The 19,055-nt window shown below is 38.8% G+C and overlaps 1 protein-coding gene across 1 annotated transcript; it reads right to left on the bottom strand.

The window, feature by feature from the left end:
- Positions 1-361: 361 nt before the first annotated feature.
- Positions 362-16,157, bottom strand: slc6a1b (solute carrier family 6 member 1b). The gene is made up of 15 exons (XM_005932294.3): positions 15,720-16,157; positions 14,024-14,469; positions 13,609-13,740; positions 13,352-13,452; positions 12,812-12,921; positions 12,250-12,382; positions 11,324-11,458; positions 10,588-10,691; positions 9,902-10,026; positions 9,152-9,264; positions 8,790-8,921; positions 6,748-6,850; positions 6,458-6,558; positions 5,920-6,087; positions 362-2,996 (listed from the first exon to the last, which is right to left on the bottom strand). Exons 2-15 carry the CDS (start codon positions 14,268-14,270, stop codon positions 2,883-2,885), a joined length of 1,818 nt encoding a protein of 605 aa, XP_005932356.1. The 5' UTR covers positions 14,271-14,469; positions 15,720-16,157; the 3' UTR covers positions 362-2,882.
- Between the last annotated feature and the right edge of the window lie 2,898 nt (positions 16,158-19,055).

The raw sequence follows: 19,055 nt of genomic DNA on the forward strand, positions 1-19,055 counted from the left end.
GCCTTCAGTGCAGGTGTCACAAGAATGTTACTGCGGCATGAACCATTTTGTCAGAAACTATCAGTTATGTTTACAGCAAACATCTCTTGTAGTGACAGAGCTGATTGCATATTCACCAACTCGTGCAAAAAACTACCATAGTACTGAACAGGTCAGTAATGTGCAATAACATCTTTCTTTATAGAAACAGAAAATACGTTTTTTCTAAGGGTAAAATGTTTTTCATAAAACAATTTGTTCCACAATTAGCCACCTGCATAGTTCCACAATAAATAAATAATTTTAGAAAATGAAAGCATTTAAAATGGAGTGGACTTTTATTCACCTACCCTTTAAATGGAATGAACACATAACACAGGGATTATAATCTATAGAACTTTATTTATTTTGCAGATAACATATATTGCAATCATGCTTTTTCATATAACACCATCTAGACATTTATTATATTTTTTACATATAATATTTTACATTAGGCCCATGAAACAGCTAGAAATATACAAAACAATATTCTCTGACTAGACATTTCTATTACATTATTGTTATTATCATTATTATAATCTTCTTTATTATTAATCTATTCTGCTGTTATCTTCATAGTTTTTTTTTGTTTTTTTACAGTTGAGAGATATGTGCTTTAGTTTCTGAGACAGTATTATTGCAGAAAACAGCAAATGATATCATTTTTTTCTGTTCAACATTTAGACGAAAGGAAAAAAAAAATCCAGGTTGTACGGACATTCACAGATACATGTATTACACAGTCCAGTTTACAACATCATTCAAGAGAGAAAACTGCAATATGGTAACTTTATACAAAATTCACGGAACCCTTTAGTCATTGCACATTTAAACACATCTTTGAAAAAAAAAACATAAATAAAAGAAAAAATGGGACTGGTTCAACCTGATTCCTGTCGCATAGCTGCCACAGAAGCAAATTCTCTTGATCCTTCTTCGTAGTAATACAGCGATATCTGCGGTCTGTCACAAAGTCAGGATCTACTCATATGCTATTATATTGCCGAGCAACTTGATATGTTATAATAGGTTTCTATTCACCCTATGAAAAGGAGTAGTTTTCGGTGGTGTTGGCCTATAAAGCATCTGGCTATGTCCTGTTAACAGTACTTCAGCCAGTTTTGTTCTGTGTCTGTGCCAAAGTTTATCCGCCCATTTCTTGTATTGGAAATATAAGACAGAATAGGAACAACTTATGGCTTCTACCAACATCTGTGAAGGCCATGACAGCTTATACACAGTGAAAGAAAATATGCTAGCAGAGCAGATAGCACACAGAAAAGAGGCAGGAATTTGGATCAGCTTTTGAATGTACCCAAGTAGATATATATATATATATATATATATATGTGTGTGTGTGTGAAGTCTTCATTCTGGTTTGCGACTTTATGTTTTGTTGCTGCTTCAGGTAGCATGTTGAATTTATGGGAAAAAAAATGACCATTTTCACACTTGTTGTCGTTTAATACAGCATTCATTGTTTCAGTGTATCGTGGTAGTATCTGAGAGAATTTGGTCACTTCCACCTTTGTTCCTGAGAAGTGGGTTACTAAATAGATACACAAGTAAACGATTCCAGACAGAATAATGGTAGTAATGATAGAAATCATCTCGCACGCTACACTGCAGCCTATTAGCTCTCACAGTTTAAACTCTGAATTAGTATTGTTTTATTTCAGTGTAACACTTTTCCTTCTACTTAAGGAAAAGTGAAGAAAAGTCACCATTTTCCAAATGTTTACTCTCCAGAAGAAATACTTTACATGCAGTGCACATGTAGGAGTTTTGTAATGGCTACGCCTTTATTTTTAGAGGTACTAGTTTACAGATTCAAACTGTGCTTGTGGGCGACTGCTCTTTTCACTACCCTGCTGCTCTATACCGAGTCAAAAGGGGATTCTCGAATAATTACTTTAATTAGACTCTTTATTTAATCCATAAATGCTCAGTGGGTCAGCAGTCTCAGAGCATTAATTTGGTCCTTCTCACTCACACACATAGAAAATAACCTAAAACTTGTTCTACAAAAAAGATTTGGACAACATACAAAGTTATTGTTCTTTAGAAAACAAAGAAACAATTATAACAGTCTCTTGCTATGTATTATATATGTTATTTTTGCTGTGGTCACAGTTTTGACTCATGCCAAAAATAAATTGGACACTTAGAAATTCCATACTGTACTTGTGCTTTTCAGTTGTATCCCCAGACACGGGTAGTAAACATTTCAGGTGAAGTGCAGGATTTGCAGGGGATTGATAGTCTAGTTAAATTTGTTTTAGAAATAAAAGCAAATTTGGCCTTACCTGTTGCATGTTCCCACATTGTCTTTGCCTTAAATTGCTCAATAGTCCATTTCCACTTTGCTAACTTTCAAATTGTGTTTTCATCTACTACACGGCATTTATTTTGATGTATTTATTTCATGGACATGCAAAATGCATTTTACCGATAAACCCTTTTGTACAATAGTTGGAGTTTAGTAGATTACTCAAAGCACATTACTACTGAATCAACATGGGCCTCCAAATTTAAATTATATATATTCAATATACAGTATTTTACTAAGTCACATTTCCTTTTCTAAAAAGGCTAACTTTTTTGCATAATGAAATTCATAATATCACAATAACTTTGCTGGATAATTTGCTTGTCATCATAAGTTTTATAACTTTGTATTTTACAAATAAACATACAGAAAACCCCCTAAAAATAACTGTGTAATCAGGTTGGTTTCACATGTCCCCAGGAGGTAGGTGAATAAAAGCAGACATAAAAGTCTAGTGGTTGTTCCCAACCTTGATTACGTTTCTTCTATTGTGGAGTGCCAGTCTGGCTGTTGAGACAGAGATCAGACCTTTTTAGATGTAGGCTTCCTCAGTAGCAGGGTTCTGATTCTGGTTTTCTGTCTGCTGGTCTGGACCATTTTCCTGAGCCTTCACCAGTACCAAAGGCTTGATCATCATCCGCAGACGCTGAGAAGAAGATCAGTACCACAGTTAATATCATGAGCTGAGAAGTCTGTGTTCAAATCCAAAGGCTGTAACAAACCACACGAGCTATGCAGCTGTGAGCTTAAGGGATAAATGACCTTAGGCTTTGAATGTAAACATTCTTCTACTGGATGCTTTCCAACCTGAGATAAAGTTATATGAATTAATATACCTTTAGAGAGTGAAACCTACTAATGACACCAACAAACTTCCATGGGCCAAACTTACTAAACTTACTAAATTTTTAAAAAATGCTCTCAGCTATGTAGCGTCAGAACAGGGCTTTGCAGTCAACATTTTTATGGAGTGTTTGTGAAACTAAGTGTTCGCCTGGGTGCAGAGCACTAATCAACTTGCTGATTGCTACAATTAGACAATCAGCCATCAGCTGTTACTGCAGGATCTGACGCCTGCACATCGCCTCTGATAGCCTCTGTTCCACTGTCTGCAATTATCGTCCATTTATTCTGTCAGTGGTGACTATAAAGCTATATCTGTCAGAGGAGACTAAGAGACTATCTGTAAGCCTGCTTATTCGGCTCACTGTGGATGACTGCAAATCAAGAAGTTGTTAATGTATACCAGAAAAGGTATTCTCTTACAGTGATTAGTAACATCAGGTCAATAAAAATGCAGCGTGGCACTGCCCTGCGTATAAATGTCATTTACCAAGGACTTCATGGCTGTTGTATGTCATTGTCACTGTTACAGCACACAGCTATCAGAAATTATTTAACAGAATTAATTAAAAATCTATTTCACTAATCCTTTTATCACCGCTCTACGTTTCATGACAATTTACTACTTTGCCCAGGATGCTAGTGTGTTTTACTTATTATAAAACCATTGAATTACAGTGGTGCTGTACAGTTTTAATGCACGGAGCAAAGTCACACTCGCTATGTTCATCCTTTTCCCTTTCAGTGTGGAGCATCTTTTGGCTTCTAAATTACAAAATTAATTACAAAACATAGCTGCAAGTGGCAACAAGGGGGCCAAGCAGTTCAGCAGGGTACAGTCACAATGTCAGTTTGATCTGATTATGTTAAAGGTGTAGCTGTTAGCACTGATTGAAAATAAAACCTCTTTTTACCATTTGCATGGCTTCTAGGGACTCAGAAAAAAGTGCATAGTGTGTACACCAAGACTGATGTTAATTTATGAAAGAGATGCTGTGCTACAGTATAATTTCCTTTTTTATATCAATTGCCTGTAAGGGGCAAATGGATAGAAAAGTCAAAATCCATGTGATAACTTTAGAGAGGGTTGTTTTGAAGATCACCTCTGACAATATTTGTAGACATCAGAAAAAAATGTAGCCTGTATTTATTTTAAACCTTTCAATGAAATCACTCATGGTGGTTGCATCAATTAGGTTGACATGACAAGGAGACATATCCTGGCTTTGGGGCCTTCCAGAGACACCACACAAAAATTCTTGTTTATGTCCTATATCTCTCTCGTCCAACATCATACAAAAACAAAACACTACTAAAGCTATAGAACTGATCAGTTCTATAGCTTTACACTAGAAACTGCAAGTTTGTACCTTCTTATAGGCGTTCACATAGCTTTTAGCAATATTATTGGTCACACATGCAAATTCCCAGCAGATGCCAATTTTGTCTGAATGTCTTGTTCTTTTATTCACTGAAATGAGGCACTAGGAGACCTTCTTGGGCATAAGGAAAACTCAGCAGCAGTTCTGTGACAATCAACCCACTTGTCTGATGCTTTGTATTGTGTGAACTCCATTTGAGTCCTTGAGCCTAGTTTGTGCAGCCAGACCTGATGAATGGACGACAACAGAGCAAGCATAGGCTGAAATAGAAGCCCTCTTTGCCTATTGGTTGACTCTGATTATGTTTTTCTGTTTTTACTATTATTGTACGACCGTCTACTGGTCAGATGCAGCCCGTTCTCACTCCCGAGGCGTAATATACTGACAATTTAATGTGATTGCTGCATTGCTGGCTGTGTTTCAAAAGTACATCCTATCTCTTTTACCTAATCACATTTCAGAATCAGAATTCATAAGGACTTAGGAAAGGAGAACAAGAATGCACTGAGAATAAACATCCTTATGCTAGAATATGTACTCATGAGATGTCCCAAAGTTATGGTGATATTAAGATTCTTTGGAATCCACGAGTAGCTAATTTGCCTCATTTGTGTTTTTTAAAAGTTATGTGCCTAAACATACCGCTAAATCTGAACCATTGGTGGCCCTAGAGCACTCGTGGCAAAGCCATTAAACTCGGTAAAAAGAATCAGGGAACTGCCAGTGGACAAAGAAGAAGAAGGAGAATAGAAGACTGCTGGTGCCTGCACAGGTTCTCTGTTTGGCCCTTAATTATAATCCTTTCATAGTACTTTCAAAGCTGCCCATTATGAAAATAATAAAAAGTAAAGGTAATAAAGCTCATGGGTTAGTATATTCTGGTAAAGCGGGCTGCATTTGTGGTGACCTAAATATTTATCTAAACTTCTGTACATGGTGTAAATGGATCTTTCACTAAATCCTTTGGGCTTGTATTTTTCTTTATCTGCATATAGGATCGCCTTACATCCTGTATGAGCTAATATCAGTTTGGCTTGTGCAAAAAAATCATGCATAAGAAGTAATCCACTTGAAACACTCAGTGTGGCTTATTCAGCTGCAGAGTCCAGGGTAAAGCTACTAGATGTGTGAAAAGCTCAGAGGTGGGTATAGTGATGCATTATACGCTGGTTTATCTTTAGCTACCTGTCAGCCGTACACTGTTGGTATTTATACCATAGCTTTAAAAAGAATAACATCCCACTTCCTTTCTTAACAAGAAAAGGATATTAATTTTTGTAGTGTAAAGCAGGCAATTATAACAATTTGTGAAATACAACTAAAAAAGTCAAGCATTAATATTACCTCTTTGTATGTGCCTTTGAGTGTGAGGAACATGTAGCCCATGTAGCCAGGGATGAGAATCATGGAGGAGAGGGCCATGCACCAGCCGACCCCCTGACCCCAGGCAGGGAACACATAGTCGCCCATAGTAAGAGGAACCATCTGTATTGCACTAAACAAGAAGACTCCCTGTACGCAAGAGGAACAAGAGAAAAGATCTAATTATGCTTACAAATATGCTACCAAACTGCATAATGTTTAAGCTAAGATAAGAGTTTTGCAAATTGTACTATTTCTTATATTGTCTTATACAGATGTGGTTGGGACACACTATTGGATGGTGGTGCTTAAATGCAAGTTAACACAAGCATTAAATCAAGTGTCAGTGAAAAGAAATAGACTCCAGCCAGAGAGAGAAGCAATCATCAAACAATGGCACACTTTTTCTTAAATGTATGGTTCAAGTCATTTGCAATATACAGAGTGCCTTCAAATAAAATACTGACCACAGTGGAGTACTATTTTTCTTTTGTGTTATGTTTTTGCTTGCCGCACTTACAGCCACAACGAGTGGAGTAAAGACAACCCAGCAGGCCTTCCACCAGAGACATGGTCTGTAGCCAATCATTTCCTCAATGTTGTCATAGAATTTGTTCACACCTGGAACAAAAAAACCAAAAACATTATCAGTGCTGTTTTTATCATTATGTCACTGTGGATTTATATGTTTCCCATCTGAGTCTTAGATGTCAAAGCTTGGCATTGTAGCGACACCAAATTGGCAGCTAAAAGACAGAAAACACTTACTGTTCTAAGATGGAGAAAAAAAACCCTTTTTGTTTGGCTCACCATAGAACCATGAGATTGAGATACATTCGAAGAAGACCAAGAAGAGTAGGGACATCCCACTAGCTGAATAGTAATCAAACAGTTTAAACACGTACAGTCCACCCTGAAAACAGAGGCAAAGAACATGATGAGAAAGGAGAAGTAATGGAAAAAGCACTTACAGGCATGTGCGGGAGAGTATTAAACTAGTGCAGTGAAGTAACATCAAGAGTGAGAATAAATGGTTAAACATCCAACTGATGAACTCAGAACTCTAAATGGATTCTTTGTGAAAAGCTGTGTTTCTCCTACTGTGCAGTACACGCAGTACCAATATGGCTCAAATTTCTACTTAAAAACAGTGCCAGCATTTAGTGCCTTGCAGCTATCAAGTCATTCTAGGGACCAGCTCAAGAGGACTTCTTGGAGTTTGTCCACTTCTACATTTTGAAGCTTGATATACTTCATACTGCCTGGAACAGCGATTAGGATAACTGCCATAAAATAACGTGCTGTGCATGTAGCATGATGGAAATCCAATGTGACTGGAATAGAGGAACAGCGCAGGCTCTTGAATTGTCATAGCTCAAGAGATGCAGAAGCTTTTATTGCATATTACTGACACGTTGGGTTTTTTTTTCTTGCTTATCATTTTCTTTGTCTTGCATTTCAAACTGATGCAAATCTTTGAAGTGTTTTTAGCATAATGTTACCTGAGGGAAATGACTCAGAGTGTGTCAATTGAAGAAGCAGAGTTTGGAATTCCAATATATTCAAATAAACTTTGATAGCTAAATATTTATGTGTAAACAATAGTTTATAGAACTGTGTTAAGCCCTCAAATGTCATTTTATTACTCAAATCTGAAATCCAGCATAGTAGAAAAGACAAATGATTAAGTACAATGACATTTCTCTTCAACAGACTAAAACACCTATTTTAATTACAGTCATAATTGGGTTAAAACAGCTCTTGTAGATTAAAATGGGATTAAAATAGCGCACTGTGCATAAGCCCCAGGAAAATTTGTCTTATACACAGAGGTCATTCACTCATAAATGAGCTGTGACTAATACTGAAATGCTAAGACTTAAAATTATTGAGGAAATAATAAAATATACTAGCGATTTTGGAACAACTGAAGCTTTTGAATCACATTTGCAAAGTATGGCTGTCCTGAGAGTACAGAAATAGCAGCGAATGTGGGGTCAGGAGAAACAAAGGGCTGTTTTCCTTTGGGGGAGGATAAATGTGCCCCGAAAATGAAATCAGTAGACAGTCCGAGTGTAAAGCTGACATGTTAGAAGCTTATGAATTGTCTACAAAGGCTCATTCACTAAGGAGAATGAATGTGTCGAGAAAACTTTGGGATATTCACCTCCTCGGACAGTCGGGTTACTTTAATAAATTGTTTGTGACCTTATGATGTGATTAACAAAGCGCTGGGGTTCCTCCTCCTTGAATATGCGCAGCAGTTTCAATGAATATTTAGAAATTGAAGAGAACGTGTACTAGACTAAAGCCATTTTATCATTTCTCAAGGATATGTTGATATGATATGCAAATCAGAGCCCTTAATGACCAGATCACACCACATGGGAATCTTGCTAGTAGATGTTGGGGGATCTCTTTTTGTACTCGAGTAAATACTAAATATTGTGAATCAGTTTGGCATGTTAGTCTCAAGAATTAGACCCTATGACTGTTTTACAAAGTGTAAAGATGAACCCAACAAATGCAGGCATTGATCAGGTTAATATCTGGTTGTTGTTAATGTAAATATAAAACAGAAGGTAAATTCACAGAAAATGTCCTATTAAATGACCTGTTGTTGCTTTTGCTTTTGTTTTGTTTGTTTTTTACTTTGGACTTACTGTAAAATACAGACATTCCAGGGTAAGTAGTAAAAAAAAAATAAATCTGTTATTTAATAATTTGTTACTTAATTACAGTGGTGCAGCATGAATGGCCATGGGGGGGGCGCTTTGTAGGACCGATTCTGGCCCACAACCCTTATGTTTGACATACCTGCACATTCAGAGTTAGTGCACATTCATATTCACCTGTGTGATGTTGGACAGGCCAATGATGTAAGAAATAAGGCAGACGACTGCAATGAAGATCTCTCTACGCTTTCGAAGGACATGGGGGAATTCATCAACCAGGGCAGTGATGAAGCCTTCCACAGTGCAGAACTGGAGATATTGCAGAATCAGGTTGAAACTGTTACACAATACATTTCTGTCACAATAAAAACATTGCTAAGGTTTAGTATCTGAGCAAAAGAGCAATGGTAAGTTTTTTTGGCACATTAGTGCAGTATCAAACTGAAAACTTAGATCATTTTTATTTGAAGGTTAGAAAAGTATTTTAGAAAGCATTTCATATTGGTAAAAGGAGACATTTTTTCTTGAAATATCTTTACCTGACTGTCAATTCCCAGCATCAAGAGCATGGAGAAAAACAACACTGCCCAGAGAGGGGAAATGGGGAGCTGGGTGACAGCCTCTGGATATGCCAAAAAAGCCAAGCCAGGTCCTGATAAAAGATAAATATCAGAGATAATGTGATTTGTATTTGACAGTGGGACACAAATAAAACATGTGGTATTTGGCTATGACGTAGTGGCTCCATAGTGTAATGGCTTTCACAATTGCCTAACAAGTGATAGGCTCCTGATTCCTGTCCTGGGAGATTACTCTATATGAGTCGCATCAGGCAGGGCATCAGATGTAAAGATCTTCCAAATCAAACATGGGGAGCTACCCACTGTGGTGACTCCTTGTGAATAAGGGAGCAGCTAAAAGTATCTGGTTTTGACTAAAGAAGTCAAAACAATAAAGTTAAACTAGGCTCATATGACAGTACTGAAAGTGTAAAACTTGATAAAAGAAGAAACAAAAAAAGGAGTTGATCTCGAAGTGTCATTGAGAGAAAAAAGTACACTGAATGTCAAAGCTGAGTATTTGTAAAGGACTGAGAGTACAGAGAGTTTTTGCAAAGTATTTCCCTTCTAATAATCCCAGCAATCTGGACCAACAGTGTAAAAAAAATCATTTGTCCCTTCAAAATGATAGCAGCTGCAATGGCTGACTTTTTGCACCGTATTTGTAGTCATATTATCTCTTGCCTGTGTCTGTTATTACTATTGAGTTTCAACATTGATTGCAATTACCTGAGGCTGCCACATCAGCGATGGGTCTCTTTGTCACATTGGCCATAAATCCCACGATGGAGAAGATGACAAAGCCGGCGAACATACTGGTAAAGGAGTTGATGCAGCAGACAATGACAGAATCTCTGTAGGGGAGAGACAAAGCACGCTGCAGCCATTGTCACGCCTATATCAATTCCTTATCAACCCGTCACACATTGTGGCGAGGCTTGTGGGAGTGGAGTGGTGGGGGGTGGGGTGGAAAGGGAAAGGTGGAAAGCCATTTTGCATCTGGCAGTGGCACAACAGCTGAATACATTGATAATGTCCTGATTTTATAAAACGGCAGTGAGTTCTAGCAGTTTTACGACTAGAGAGACAAATGGGCAGATGGCCAGTGTTTATTTTATAAGGTGACAGCCTGCAACAGTCACCAAATGTGTGTACCTGAATCTAAAACACTATGTGAAGCCAAAATAATGAAACAACTGATATAACAGGGGGCTCAAATAGTCCCAAAATAGAACAAACTGCAGACACTATGCTGTCACGGAAACCAAAAATAATCCCAGGAAGAGACATCTGCATGGTCTCCGTATAAAAAAGAAATAAATAAATGATATGAGTGAGTGGTGTTAGATGGTAATTTTTTAACAGGCATTTAATTCAAGCTGTAAATAAACAGAAACAGTATTTTATTCACCTACCTGTATACGTTGTTGGTGAAGGGATTATAGCTGCCGAGAGCAATCAGAGAGCCTAATCCTAGCCCGTAGGAAAAGAAGATCTGAGTGGCAGCGTCGAGCCACACCTGACACACAGACAGAAAAGAGGTTCAAGTAAGTGTGCTTGTGCAAAAATTGCTGCTAAAAGAAGATTTTTGTTTGAAAAACCGGCCAGGATTATATTCATTTACTGATTATCAGGACTCTTTTCTCTGATGAAAGCATGTGCATAAATGCTAGAAAGAGGGAAACTGTTTGTTCTGCACTGTAACACCTCAGCATTGTTTTGTCGTGCCTGATGCTATTTGATCAACTGTCAAATCACTGAATCGTGATCTGACCTCAGCTTCTCAGTCTTTACAGAAATAAACACATTATCTCATAATCAATACTGTAAAAGAAAGTATTTGTGAACTGTGCTAATAATGGTACTTGCAATGAACAATCATGGTTATAAACATCATTCACAGACATTCACGTTAAAGCTCTGCAATCACTGAAAATGTATCTGGAATCTTGTTGACTTATTAGTTCCCATCCATTCATGTAGGTACAGAGACCTACATAATGTTAAAAAAAACAACAACCCTGAAACATCACCCCAAAAACCAAAACACATCAAGTTGGGGCTCATCTTATACTCTGCAGCAACCTTAATTTTGGTTGCTGCTGCAGAATATCTACATGTATTCGTGATCAGAAAGAGCAGCGAGCTCACCTCAGACTCCTTAAGCTTGTTAAAGTCTGGTGTGATATAGAAGAGGATTCCATCCATGGCACCGGGCAGAGAGACACCACGGCAAAACAGGATGAACAACATGAAGTAAGGGTACGTGGCAGAGAAGTACACCACCTACGGGGCACAAAATCGTGATTACTGCAAAATAATCTCTCTAAGCCATCTTTAAGATCTCCCGAGAATATTTGTCATGCGAGGCAAGAGCGCAGTTTGAAAACCGACAAGTTCTTAATCTCATCAACTTATTGTGTTACTGAGGCACCATCCACACAGAGCAGCATAGTGCCCTAGTCAACCATCTCCCAGAGGCACAGTGACCCCAGAAAGACTGGGTTCAGCACACTCCCGGCGCACTATTTCCCTCCTTATCTGAACTAATTTCAGACTGTGCTGTCAAAGTCAACACTAATCATGCCAGCCAAGATAACATCTACTGCATAAAAATGAATCAGCAGAGGATCTTGTTGTGAAAGTTAGGAAATTGTTGAAACTCCTTTTGCCATACTGAAAAAAAACAGACATCAAAATAAAGATCAAGCAACAGCAAATAGAAATCTCATACTTTAGCTCAGTGTACAGATGATGCAAACTCTGTCGGGCTGTTTGCCATTGTGCAAAATGTTGGTACTTATATAACACAACATATTTTATAATAAAAGGATATTCCAAAGGGATAGCCTATGTGTCCATGTATAATCTTAGTCATTTTTGCATGATTTTTAACTTTTTTGTGACAGTGTACCAGTGAAGCTCTTTTCCCACACTAACAGGAAATTACACAAAATTTCTAAAATAAGTGAGTAACTCCCTTTATTTCAACAATAATCTAAAGTTCTCTTGTTCCAGTTCTATATTTGGCTTTTTCATTGTTTATGCTGATGTCTGTACCTTCTTCTTCTACTTACTTTGCCAGTCCAGCTGACTCCCTTCCAGATACAGAAATAGACAAGGACCCATGCTATGGCGAGTGTGATAGCCAGTGGGATCCTGACCTCCCCAGGCTTCTCTAGGCCATCGGTCAGCTGATGCATGTTTCGTCTGGAGGGAAGTAAAGGGGTCTTACTACAATACACAAGGGCATCCTTGATGTCACATATGTAGCATGCATGGAAGCATACACAAATGTGCCTACGTGCATCTGGATATTCACAAAGAGTCTTTTGATGGCTTTTTTCTCATCCTTAAAGCTTAAAGGTATGATAGCGAAAGGAAGTTGTACTTCTGTGCACACGTTATTTTTCTCATCCATTATTCTTTTCAGTCCATTTACCATTTGTGCACAGATTTTCCTCCTCTGCTGATATTCTGAGTAGATTGCTATTAACGGATATGGCCACTGAGTCATCATATGCAAATGGCCATATCTAACTCTGACCCATGATGTAATGATCATGCACATAAGGGAACCTCTAACCTTACTGTGCAGTTAAAACCTATTAATAACATTAACTGAAATGTCCAGCTTACTCCCAGAACTCTACAACGGCACTGGTGAGGTTTGAGGTGTCTGTGATGCTGTAGTTGGTGTAGCAGCGATCTGTGTTCCAGCTATTTCCACAAGTCTGCCACGGCAAATCCTGAAATTTAAGGAAAACGCACACAAACACACACACACAGGTTCTTTTATTTGGAGCACTCTCCCACTGCCTATTCTCTCTAGCTGTCAAGCTGCCAAGACCACGATACTCATTCGGGACACTGAGATTTCATGGTTTTCTCAGAGCAGTGAATGCTTCATCGCCAAATGCATTTATCAATACCTTGTGTAAGGCACTAATTATGTGGGAAAGGAAGTAATAAATGTCATACTCTGTTAAGGGCTGTGAGGCCTTATATAAGAGATACTGGCAAACAGCACCTGCCTCATGATTAAAGGGTTAGAAAGTAATAGTACTAACAATACAGACAGGGCTATATCTGGAAAATCTCGGCCCTTAAAGGTTCAGAATTAGTGCCCTGTTACTACATTTGCTAAGAAATGTAGGACTTTAAATATCAAATACTCACAGCACTGAAGGAGTTGTACAAATAGTAAATAGCCCAGGAAATGATAACAATGTAATAGATATTGAGCCAAAAGGACAGAACAGCAGCAGCCAGGCCAACACCTGAAACAATGGAAAATAAAGGTGTGATGTCAAATTGTGCTGAATAAAACAAAATGAGGAACACATGTAAGTCCACTTAGAATGCCTAAATAAAGTAGTTATTTAGAAAATTTAGTTTCAAGTCTTAACAATACATATAATTTACATATAATTTACCTTTGAACATTGGAGCCAGCTTCCACACTCCAAGACCTCCAATAGAAGTGTACTGACCAAGAGCCGTCTCCAGAAAGAACAGAGGCATACCAGCAAATATGAGGGTCAAAAAGTAGGGAATCAAGAAGGCCCCTGAATGAAAGGTGAGAAGTAAAGGTGTGTAAATGACGACAAAGGATATGCTAATAATTTTCAACATAATCCAATAAAACATATTAGGGGTGTTTTGTTTCTGCGCCCCAGATCACGTCACAGCTATTTGTCTGTGCGCAATTACGCACGGTTATACTGGACATGCAGTTTATATCTGTTATAAATAAAGAAGTCCTGGGCAAACTGTCAGGTTTTAATGTCGAGATCTTTGCGCTCCTTCTGGTGTGTGGATATCTGAAAATTGCCAAGAATTCCTCATTACCTCCACCGTTTTTTCCACATAAGTAAGGAAATCTCCAGACATTTCCGAGTCCGATTGCGTATCCGACACAAGAGAGGAGAAAGTCAAATTTCCCACCCCACGTTTCTCTTTCGGGTATCTCCTTTTTCGTCTTCTGCACTTTCACCACCAAGGTTTTGGGTTTGTCGTTTGGCGTGGTGGTGGGCGCGTCATTCACCGTCTCCGTTAAGACGTGTCCGTCCGAGGCTTTGGTCCCGTTGGTAGCCATGGTCGAGGTGTGCGTCGGACAGTCCTGACCAGTGGAGAAGAGGGGGTTTCAGCACTGGTCCAGATAGACAGCAGTTTATCCGTCCCGTACTTCCAGTTCCCAGACAACAGCCGAGAGGGGAAAAAAAAACGAAAACTGGGGTACAGCGAGTGATTTGGAGAAAAGGCGAGGCGAGGACCTTAGCAACAGTCCAGTGACCCTAAAAAACAAAAACAATAATATAGTTATAAATTTCACAGAAAAAGTGACATTCCTAAATTAGATATTGTTAGTTGCTTTGAATGCAAATATACTTATTCAAAATATATATGCATAGAGCCTTAATTAAAACGAATGTCCTAATAATAATGAGGGATTAATTTTGCGATAATTACTGTGGATGTTAACTCCTTGAGTGAAATAAAAAAAAAAAACATTTAAAGAGGAATTAAATATTCCTAAAAAAATTCTGTTAAATGACAGATTGAATTAAATTATATCTATTTAGCTCTCTCTCTTTATACATGTATATATGTCGTGACATTTCTTAAGGGGTGACAAAAAAGTCTGTCCCGTGTTCTGTGAATCCCACGGGATCAAATAAAAGCTTCTCATGCAATATGAATCACTTTTAATTGCCTGGAGTGAATCCATGTTAGCAGAAATTTAGAGCCTGCTCTTGTCCTTGATTCATTATGCTCTAAATTCAATGGCCCACTTCTCACTGCTCCCTTACAAGAGAAAAGCAATTAAACACATTTAGAAATCAGACTCGATAGTGAATCACCTGGAGAGGCTAATAACTCACCAGAATTTGCAATTTGAATATAGATCTACATCAAATATCCATGGAATAGAGTTCTAATTTGCAATAGTTATTTTAGTTAATGCAAAAAAATCAGTAAATAAACGTAAAAGATCTACGTCATCTGTTTGTATTTTAAATAGCATTTTTAAATGCAAAATAAACGACCGTTAAAATGGTGAGCAGAGAGTGCGCTCTCTGTGCCCCCTTATTACTTTGTGCGTAATTGAGAGAAGCGGGGTACCGGGGTTGCATTTACAGATGGAAGCTAGAGGGTTATTTTTTCATATTCCAGTCTACTAATAAAAATACACCACTTCTATTCCAAGTTAATGTAACATTTTGCATCTAAGAGACATCGCGATAAGAACTGCTTGTGCATTTTCTGCGTATTTAAATTACACAATCTACAAAACACCGATTCAAATTTCACATACATGAAATGTGGCTGTAGAACAGAAAGATCAAAGAAGATGCTAATGGCTCCTGAAGAAAACTAAAAAAAAAAAGTAAAAAGTCTTCGTCGACCTCACGCGCAGCTGCATATCCTTACGCAAATTCAGCACATCTGCACACGGCAAATTCCTTGATGGTCCTCGCGTGTAACAAATGCATTTCTTTTCTCGAATTTATGTAAATTGCACCCCGTACAAGTGAATACTTACAATACAGTCCGCTACTTTGCAGATTCTTTCTCCGGGGGGAATATCCCGATTTTGGAAAAAAGTAACTTCCTTTCACTTGCACTGAGTCAAACCGCGGTGAAAACTTTGCATTCGGCGACAGCGAGCGAATATATGATCCGAAAGGGGAGAGGATAGTGGGCAAATGCGTCTTTGAGAGCGAGGTGCTGTCCTTAAAGGAGTGGTGCTGAAAGAGAGGAGGGGAGAGAAGACGGAGAAAAGGAGCTGCCGCCGTCTCAGTTGAAGCGAGCAGGGACGTAACATGGAGCGCAGGATCCTCACTTTCGTCTACATAGCGTCAATGTCACCTCAAAGTCGACCCTCCCCAACTCCAACATTTCCACCACTGAGATGGCAGCGGGTTTGAGAGAGGAGCATCCGCTTGTCTCAAGGTTTTATATCGTTACTCCTGCAGCTTTTTTTCTCCCGTTTTTTTTAAACATCAGCAACTTCTCTCTCTCTCTTTCTCTCTCTCTCTCCCACCTCCCCCTTCCCCCTCTCTCCCTTTGTGACTCACTCAAGGTCCAGATGATGAATAACACAGACTTAACACTTTTATGTAATCCTCTATTTTCCCAAAGTCATCCCTTGAATTAACTTGATTTCATCAAGTTGCCATTTAGAACACCGAAACGCATTAATAACGCACATGCACAACTATGAGAAACAAAATGTTCAAAAAGGCCACACTCGGGGTAAAAATAAGTGTAGTCTAATACTGCATCAAATGCAACTACTCCAAAGTAGAGGATACAGTGGAAGATGCCAATGGCTGCTTTAGCTGCTGGCAAAACACGATAAGAGGGTCCCAGCCAATAAAAGGAGTCAGGGTGTGTGAGATAAATTGAAAAATGTGCTTATAATCTTCTTAGCCTGCTGTCTTCCAAAATGAAATACCCTTGTGGAACATCTCAAACGAGCAGTCTTAATGCAGAGTTTAACTCCCACATTGAGATAAAATTTGCGGCTCTCACTGGGAGATTAGACTTGCTCATGGTTTAATAGTTAAAGTTTGAGTTGTTAAAATGAGTAAGAACCAAACTGGTGTCAGATTAAAAAAGAGAGAGAGACTCTACACCTCCCTTTGTGATGATGTGAAACTGTTATTGAGATGACTTCTCCTCGCATATTTCCACACTGATGCATTGTCTTTACTGCTAGGTGACACTCTACCGTGCAATTTTAATAATAATGGATTGCATTTATATAGTGCTTTTCGAGACCCTCAAAGCACTTAACATTTCCACTATTCATTCACACACTGGTGGAGGCAAGCTACAGTTGTAGCCACAGCTGCCCTGGGGCAGACTGACAGAAGCAAGGATGCCATATCGCGCCATCAGCCCCTCTGGCCATCACCAGTAGGTGAAGTGTCTTGCCCAAGGACACAACAACCAAGACAGACAGAGCTGGGGATCGAACCGGCAACTTTCCGGTTACAAGATGAGCTTCCCAACCCCCTGAACCATGGTTGCCCCAATTTTGACATCAAAGCAGCTTCACTTTATTATCACGAGGTATCATATGCAATTTAATATACTTAAAGTCCTGGATGATATGTGTATATTTTCTGATATTAATATTGTTATTTCAGTCATATCGATGTGCCTAATTTCTTTTTATGTTATTTTCCCACACTTCTCTACTTTTCTCGATTTGCTCTTGCCTCCATGTTCATCTACCCAGATCTTTCGCCTCCATCTTCAGTTCTTTTTTATCTCTGCGCGCCATGCTGAAGGCTGTGCAGTGTTGATACGGTACTGAGAAGCCACAGCACTGAGGGAGAAAGGAAGAAAGAATGCCCAGATGGTGAACCAATGAGGGGTGAGCTAACCTTCTAATGATATGAAACAAAATGTAGCATTTCTTACCCCAGCTGGCTGATTGGCCTGCAGGCTGTGGCACCTCTGATGTGCCTCCTGTTGGCCTACAGCTCTTACACGCGGGGGGAATTCAAAATGCCACAATGATGAGAGCTGCTGGTGCCGTGCTTGTGGCCCTGGCCCCACCTGATGGTGCGCTTGTGTGCACTGGAGCTTGTAATTACAGAAGGAGGTGGTGGTAATAAAAAGCAGAGTACAGGCAGACACACGGGTAGACAGCTGGCCTCCTGTCAGTTTCGCTGCTGAGACGCTGGGGACAAAAGCAATGCTCTGAAACTGTACAGTCGATTATCTCTCATGCGGGACAGACAAAATGGCGATGCAGATGATGACTGCGATAATGATGACAGATGCATTTTTAAATTCAGGCATATTTACAGAGCCATGTAGAAATATGCCACCGGTCAATTTCAGTACTTCTCCGATGCTTTGATGCCTGGTTTGGTGAAGCCCTTTTTCCCTCAGCGTCCTTGTCGTAGTAGTAACATCCCTCTATAGTTGTTATAAAAATGCCCCTGAAGCCATACATTTTTTAACTTGTTGAAGAATAGAAGTTTCTTAATCTGGAATGACTACATGCAGATTAATATAACAATACGAGACGTACAGCCACAGAAATGACAGCTCATTGACATTAAATGCAAAGATGTTGATTTTCAGCAAGCATTAATGTTACTGTGCTCAGGGATTTATTTAATTTAAGGCTGTTATCAGTGATATTAATGTTGGTGTAGCACTTATAAAGTAATGTAATGCACAGATTAGAATACTGACCTGATTATTCAAGTATACCAAGGCCACATCAATACATTTTAGTCCTAACTTTAAATATAAACCTCATGATGGTGTTAGAAGAAATGTCAAGAGTTCATCATAATTCTCCAAATGGTGGATTAACCTACCAGCATTTATATACAGTACAGCGGGTGTGGTTAAAATTAAATCACACCTGATGGCAGAGCTTTATCTTTAGGCAAACTTAAGTGGATACAGTAAAAAGAATGCTATCTATATATTATTATGCTAAACATATTTTTATCTTCGTAAATACAGCCACATGTTTTTTTTTCCACTGGCAGAATAGGTCTATAAAAACTCTGTGCTTCTTGCATTAATTGTTAGTGCACTTTCCACCCCAAAGATATCAGTGCTTTTAGGAACTCAAATACCCGCTAAGCTAACACTTAAAAAACAAACACTATTGTTTGTTGGCTCTGCACTCAAGAGCTTATGGAAAGCAAATGCAAACTGCAGTTTTCCATGTGTCTTAATCCTAAAAAGCCTTGGCTCTTTCTGGGTGCTGCAGAGGGAGGGACTTTTGTCAGGACCAGTTATGTGTAACACACAGCAACCCCACAGAATGGGTTTTGGCTCTTCATTGGTAAGACAGTCAGGTAGGATTCTGCTTGGCCTCTCCAGAAGAGCCTCGGCGCAA

The sequence above is a fragment of the Haplochromis burtoni genome, unplaced genomic scaffold, assembly GCF_018398535.1.
Source record: "Haplochromis burtoni strain Fernald_Lab_line unplaced genomic scaffold, NCSU_Asbu1 Contig_156, whole genome shotgun sequence".
NCBI lineage: Eukaryota > Metazoa > Chordata > Actinopteri > Cichliformes > Cichlidae > Haplochromis > Haplochromis burtoni.

Coding starts and splice junctions, on each gene's coding strand:
- slc6a1b (XM_005932294.3), bottom strand. CDS start 14,270: ATGGCTACCAACGGGACCAAAGCCTCGGACGGACACGTCTTAACGGAG. Junction 13,741..14,023: donor ATGTGGAAAAAACGGTGGAG/GTAATGAGGAAT, acceptor CCTTTCATTCAG/GGGCCTTCTTGATTCCCTAC. Junction 2,997..5,919: donor TCAAAGGCACATACAAAGAG/GTAATATTAATG, acceptor TCTTCTTCTCAG/CGTCTGCGGATGATGATCAA.